This window comes from Anoplophora glabripennis, unplaced genomic scaffold, assembly GCF_000390285.2.
Source record: "Anoplophora glabripennis isolate ALB-LARVAE unplaced genomic scaffold, Agla_2.0 scaffold54, whole genome shotgun sequence".
In the NCBI taxonomy this organism is placed as follows: domain Eukaryota; kingdom Metazoa; phylum Arthropoda; class Insecta; order Coleoptera; family Cerambycidae; genus Anoplophora; species Anoplophora glabripennis.
In genome coordinates this window covers 623,652-631,246 of record NW_019416241.1, presented here as the reverse complement: position 1 = coordinate 631,246, position 7,595 = coordinate 623,652, and the positions used below count along the sequence as shown (strand labels likewise).

The following is a 7,595-nucleotide window of genomic DNA, read 5'->3' as shown; positions in this document are numbered from 1 at the left end:
TTCTTTTACCAATGTTCCAAAGACCACTGTTGCAAGAATCCTTAGAGAACAGCTTCTTCACCCTTACCATATCCAAAAAGTGCATGCTCTTAATCCTGATGATTTTCGTGCAAGAGTACAGTTTTCTCAATGGTTTCTTCAGAGACATGAGCAAAATCCTATGTTTACGAGATTAATTCTGTATACTGACGAAGCAAGTTTTGGGAGGAATGGAGTTATTAACTCCCATAATTTACATTATTGGTCTGATGAGAACCCACACGCTATTATTGAAACTAGGCACCAAAGACAATTTTATGTTAATGTTTGGAGTGGAATTATTGGTCCTTACTTATTGGGTCCATTTGTGTTACCCCCTAGACTGAATGGTCAACGTTACCTAGATTTCCTTGTGCATCAATTACCACAACTGTTAGAAGATGTTGATCTTGAAACCAGAAATGCACTGATATTCATGCACGATGGGGCGCCGCCTCACTTTAGTGCTGCAGTAAGGGACCATTTAAACGAGGTATATCCTAATCGCTGGATAGGTCACGGTGGACCTATTCATTGGCCTGCCCGAACTCCAGATATGAACCCACTTGACTTTTTCTTTTGGGGGCTCTTGAAAAATCTTGTTTAATCCACACCTGTAACCACTAGAGAAGAATTAGAAGAAAGGATTTTTTTATTGTGCAAATGAAATACGACAAAATCCTGAAATGTTATGGGGAGTGCAACAGTCTTCTGTTAAACGAGCTCGTATTTGTATAAGAGAAGGTGAAACTAATATTGAGAATTTATTATGAATTATATTAGTTACAAAATTTTGATTGTCATGCACTTTTCGTTTAGTTAGTTTAGTGAACTCCAAATTCTCATAATTTGGAACACTGCTATTGCAAATTATTTGTCCTTTATTCTGATATGTAAAAGCCAACTATGATTAAACCTGTGTTTCTGTTAAATAAAATGTCTCAAATTAAACAGTACCATTGTCTCTAAACTTGTTTTTCTACAAACGTCAAAATACAAAAGTTATAGCAAAAAAACCATTTTTAATTCTCAACTTCAAGAGCTAATAACTCTACAGGGTGAGCCCGGAGGAAAAAATTTTATATGATCTTGTGACATTATTTTCTCATTATCTATCCATATCCGAGAGATTGCCCACCATTTCCGGGACATTATAATTTAGTTGGAATTAAAAAGAAACAAAATGAAAAACATGTTGATAACCCATTTGTTTTGAAGGTGATTTAAACACTTTTCCGGTCGAAAATGTTGACTAACGCAATTCCCACCTTAGTGATACAACTTCATCTGAATTATTAACAGTTTGGCTTGATATAATTAATCTGTTTTTAATCGAAATGAAATAGAACTCGTGTATAGCATCTCTCTCAACATGATTACTAATTAAAGAGCCGCATGCATGCATATTTATATATTCCTCCATAATTAATAAAACAGTTAGAAATTGCCAACTTGCTACCGAATCCAGTTTGACGGCGATAAATTCTCTTTTTATGAACTTATGTAAATTCCAACTCTATATATAGGAACCAGTCGACGACGGACGTTGTGATCTTCCTGATATGTCCTACAAATATTTTACATATCAATAAAAGTCATAAACTAAAACCCATATTATGGATTTCAAGTTTATACGCACTAAAAATTTAAATGAAAGAGAAACCAATCTAAACTTTAAGTGTATATTAAAAAATGTTGTTGTTTTGAGGATACCTCGGCCACAAATTTAAAACGCCAGATAAGATTCGGTAATAGCGAGTGAAATGCTGATATATAACGTATTCCAACTATATAAAATTCCATAAAACGCTTTTCGAAAAACTAGAAATAAAATAGCTAATGCGTTTTAACATTCTTGCTGTTGGCTTTATCTATGATAAAGTCACTTAAGATTTAAAATTAAATTATTTTTTGTTAGCACCGGTCCTCATTTAAAAAACCATAAATAATGCACTATTTAACATTTATGCATTAAATATTTTTAAAAAGGTCACGGGTACCGTTATTAGTTAAAATTCTACAAAAAAATGTTAATGTTTACTCATTACCATTAAAATTATTTTTTGGGAACTGAATTCCTTGAGGATGTCAGGTAAGGTTATTATTCAGTCGCTGAATATTGCATAAAAGCACTGATATTACGTCAGTACAATAATTAAAGTTTCGATAGTTACCAAATAGGTATTGTTTATTTCTCGTAAATGAAAGAAGAATAATGTGAAGACATGAATAATTTTATAGGCATCGTAATATAACTGTATTTTTAAAAATAGAAAATAATTACTCAACAAACAAAAGTCCTTTAAACATTAAATGCAATAAATTATTATGGAATATTTTTTCCATGCTATTCAATGATAATTTTTTACATAACAAGAAAAATAACCTCCCAACAGCGGCAAGGAATAAATGATGATATGGTATTTCATTATGCTAATAATAACAATTTTATGAATCTACAGTCTGGAAGCTGGAATCTGTAATTTAAGGAGGGTAGCTTAAAAGCTACAGCACTTAGGCCCCATTGGGCCCTGGTACTTCCTCCCGTTAGGAGATCAATCCACCTGAGCCGCTAACCAACCTATTACAGAGAAAAAGGTGATGACGTTGCATAGGGAGATCTCTCTAATATAGGCCATAGAAGACCAACGTTCTCCCAACATGGATTCTCTTATTAACGAGACGACAGTGCATTTGCATAGCACATGTAATACTGTCTCGTCTTCCTGTTCACAACCCCTACAAAGAGGTGTTTCACACTTCCTCATGTTGTGAAGATGCCAGGTATTTTTTGGCTGTATCCTTGTTGGGGTATTCTAAAAACTCCTTACCAAATTGACAGCTATTTGTATCATCCCACAGTGTCATAAACTCTTTGTGGGTGTTTTCCTCAATAATTTCAGCGAGTGCTGACAGCAAAGCACACTGGAGGGCCCGGGCACTCTTGGTTACCTTGTCAGCTTCTTTATTGCAATTGCACCGCTCGTGTCCCTTGACCCAGCTTACAGATATGCTGTTGGAAAATGAGGACATGACCAGTGCCTGGTGGCATTCCTAACCTAGTCATTATCTTATGATTACGTAAGATCAGTAATGCTTGTCTACTATCTGTGTAGATTCTGATGGTTTCACCCGCAGTATGCTTACAGGCAATTTCTTTAGTGGCTATGGTTATACCTGCTGATTCCGTTTGTACCACATGCATATCCATTGCCCACTTATATCGGATATGCAAGGATCTAGAATAAATCCCACATCCTGCACTTTCCTTTCTTTTTGATCCGTCTGTGAAGACGTTGATTACATCTTTTAATGAGTACGGTGTAGGGTCTGTCGAATGCAAACTGAGGAGAAATACTGTCAGTGTCTGTCTGCAAAAGGGGCATCTCCCTGACGACTCCATTCCATAGGTGACTCCTAACTTCTCCACATCCTCATCCGGTTTGAAACAAACGTTCTTGAGGTGAAGCATGGTTGTCAAGGCCACTTCTCTTAGATGGATATCCAGAGGTGGCAGACACAGCATTACCTCCATTATTATGGTGGGTGTTGTTCGCATAGCTCCAGTTATGCTCATACAAGAATTCTTTGTACCTGGTCGATACCTTTTGTTTAGCTGTCGTCTGCTGGGATTTCGACCACAAGACGACAACTCCGTAGGCTAACATTGGTCTCACTATGGCAGTGTATATCCACATAACCACTTTTGGTTTCATTCCCCAGGTTCTACCAACGGTTCTGCGGAACTGCTCTTAGGATATGTATGCCTTTTTTAATCTTCTTTCAAAATGAAGATTCCATGTTAGTTTTGCATGAAGTGTTACCCATAGGTATTTCACATCAGATGCAAAGCCTAACGTAGTGTTTAGGGGAGTTGGTGCCTTTATTGGACCCAGTTTTCTCGTCCTCGTGAGGAGAACCATTTCTGTCTTCATGGTCCTCACACCACTTTTCAGTAGTTCTTAAGGCTGTTTGCATTCTTTGGCAAAGAGTCTTCGAATTTTCCACTGATCAGCATAGTGAGGTCATCTGCATAAGCGATGGTATAGATGCCGATTTCCGAGTTAAGGTGGCATATGAGACTGTCTAGAACTAGGTTCCATAGCAGTGGTGATAAAAACACCTTCCTACGGGCAGCCCCTTGAAACAATTCCTCTCGCGGAGGCATCCCCCACACTGATCTGTATAGCTCTTTTAGTGAGCACATTGGATCTACAGATGGTATGAATCTACAGTATTAGAGATATATGTGTCATTGATACAAAAATGAGCATCGAACAAAAAGGAATCTTCAATTTATCACATTTTTGAAGAACATTTGGACTATCGAAAAGTGTGCACACGGTTTGTTCCGCACAAGTTGACAAACGACCAAAAATTGCTTAGAATTCGATATTCCATGGATATCATTGAAAAAACAAAAAAGGACAAAACTTGCTTTAAAATATTGAGACTGGTGACGAAACGTGGTGTTTTTAGTCCAGAAACTAAGTGCCAGATGAACCAAAACCGAAAAAATCTGGAGAAGTCAAAAGTAAAGATAATGTTGATTTGTTTTTACGATTGTCTACAAAGAGTTTGTTCCACCAGACCAAACCGTTGACGCATAATTCTATCTTGGCGTTTTGAAGCGTTTGGTGTATCGTATTCGTCATATTCGGTCAGAATATTGCGTAGAAGGAAGTTGATATTTGTTGCACGATAATGCGCAATCTCATTGATCCATTTCTTGACTAAAAGTCGCATTTTAACTGTCAACCTATTTACCTTTTCGGAAAAATGCATTTGCAAAAAAATAGTTTTGTGGACGTTTTGTAGAAGCCATCCAAAAGGCATCCTGAAGGATATCGCAGACGACGATCTAAAAAAACTCATTAGACATGAATTTTTATCCAATAAAGTTGTGCTCGGCTTATAGGGGCCGCAAAAATCCCAAACAGGATGATTTTTTTCAGGGTTGGTTGGGGACTGCCTCCTAAGTATCCAACCAAAAGATCACATTCAATCTCCTGGTACGACTTGAGCTATGGGGGTGATTTCCTAAATTTTTTTTTAGAGCAAAATTATCTAAATAAAACTTGTAGAGGATCAAATTCTGAACCACTTTTCCCTATAAAATTTTTGTGTATCGCTAATACCTAACGAGTTACTGCGCATTATTTGAAAAAAATTGCGCACGCTGCATGCAGTGGTGATCTTGTTGATGTTTTGGATAATCAGGAGGCAGTCCCCAAGCAACTCTGAAAAAATCATCCTTTTCGAATTTTTTTTATAAAATTATCTTCATTGGATTATTATTTAGGCCGTGCAAATCACTGTATTGAGTCGGAAGAACTATTTTGAGTAAAATAAATCGGTTTTGCCAAAGAAAACGTTTTTTTCTTATTTTTATAAAATCCTGTTTACATTGGAACATCTTGATTCAAGTAAATACTTGATTTATGTGACCTATTTCAGATTTTATTCAGAGGATAAATATCTTAACCTGAGCCTCCGCTAGGTAATCCAAATACATGCATTTTAATTAAAGTTCGTTTCTAGACGATGACGCCGCGTAGACAAATAATGAAGAATTCGTTTGTGTGATGCGAGTCCATAGGCGTATCATTTTATAAGGTTAAAAAAATTAATAAATATAGAGCAACAAATAGATATGTCTATTTTGAATAGAAACTAGATTATTCTTTCAAATTTATATTGTCTGAAGTTATTGTGGCAGTTAAACAAATTTCAAGTGTCAAAATGCTTCAAAATCGAAAGTCGTTATAGGTTCAGGAGACAAAAACATACATTTTTCGAAACGTTAACAACTTTATAAAGTGAGCAATATAATAATTATTATGTGATTTTTGTAGTTGTTTGCTTTTTTCAGTGACAAATTTTTGGTAAGGCAAAATTATTTTCAAAAAATAATTCCTTTAATGCATTGGTTTATTTTATTAATTTTTAATTTTTTNAAGCGTAAAAATGACAAAAAGAAGCTTATAATCTAGTTTACTTAACTCACTTGTACACATTGACATTAGTGACAGGCGATGTTTAATTTTATTTTGAATAGCACAAGCCTACTATGCGAAACTAAAATGAATGAAAATAAAATTGGATTTACAAATTTTCTACAAAGGTGTTTCTCTTAAAAATGGTTGCTTTAATCCAAATTTTGCAAGAGACCAATTCGATAGACAATTGAACACTTTACACGAAAATAGTAGCCCTTTTGACAAAATTGGCAGTGGCGTAGAAAATATTTTTAAAAAAAGGTCACGTTGACCCCGTCTCTACGACACTGCAGCTCATAAAATTTTGAGCAGTACATCAAACATTGGTCTTCAGGTGCTAACTACGCATAGCAAATTTGAAGTAGAAATGTTCAGGCATTTTGGAATTATTACAGACAATGTTTAATTTTACAGAAACTTTGACGCTCTGTATCTCGCTGAGGAGGCATTTGCGACCCTATGTTTATTAAGACTTTTCGTCTTAATTTTGTATGTATTATCTACCCTAGAAGTCTGTCAGCGGTTTTTTGAATCACCCTGTATAAAGTGGAACATACTGTCTAGTTAAACTTTAAATGGGATATCCAAAAAATGAGTTTGTTCAGAATTAACGTAAAATACTAAAAAAATCATCATTACATAAGTTTGATATGTTTCTGTGGTTATGGCAAATATTCGCGTTGCACAAGGTCACATAATGTAAAAAGGAAGGAAGTGCAATTTTGTTATGTTCCATTTTAGGTCAGAGACTTATCAAATCACCCCGTATTATAGAAATTTTCGTGAATTATGTGGTGTTGTGTTATCTCGTTTATGGAGACAACTAAAAGTGATATCTTGAATTATCAGGTTGGTCTCAACAAATTTTTGACAACATCTAAGCATGGCTATTAAATTGTTAATTGTTGCCGTCCGGATGTAAACCTGGCCATATTCTTTTGTTAGTTTAAAAAAAATTNAGTCGATGGAGTTCAAACAAGTTTCAAGATTAAATTGCCTTTTAATTCTCGGACATTAAACTTCATCATCGAGGTTAAAATATTCACTTATTTCCTTACAGAACATATGTAGAAACACTAGTTGAAACACATTTTTTTCGGGAAAAATCCTCGAACAGGTCGATTTTTAATTTAAAAAATACATATTTTAGTATAAAAGGTGATTTTCAACCGTCATATGTTTTCGAGTAATGACGTCATCGACATTTTTTTTTTAAATAGCAACCCCTTATTTTTTTTCTTGATTCTGAAAGATTATTTCATTGTCGATCTGACAGTATTAAAATGTTGCCATCTTACATAGGAAAGTTTTCGAGTAAATGACAATAATTGAATGTTAGAAAACGTAAATTTTATTCATTAAAAAAATAACAATTCCTATGTCAAGCAAATACAATTCATTATTCATTAAGTTTTCTGCCTAAATTAAGTGTTCGAATTGCCACCCATCGACTTCTTGACAATACGCAAGTCTTTGTAGAAATTCTTCTTGCACATTATGAATTATTTCTGAGGTAACTCTGTGTATTTCATCTATAATACAATTTTGGAGTTCTTCTAAATTATGTGGTCTATTAAC

The 7,595-nt window shown here is 34.8% G+C and overlaps 1 protein-coding gene across 1 annotated transcript in view; it reads right to left on the bottom strand.

Annotated features, from left to right (window-relative positions):
- LOC108905162 (homeobox protein OTX1 A-like) overlaps positions 1–3,553 on the bottom strand; it is a 77,492-nt gene extending 73,939 nt beyond the window's left edge. Inside the window, exon 1 of the mRNA XM_023455908.1 lies at positions 3,025–3,553. Within this exon, the coding sequence (XP_023311676.1) occupies positions 3,025–3,553 (529 nt within the window). The remainder of the gene's footprint in view (positions 1–3,024) is intronic.
- Positions 3,554–7,595: the final 4,042 nt, after the last annotated feature.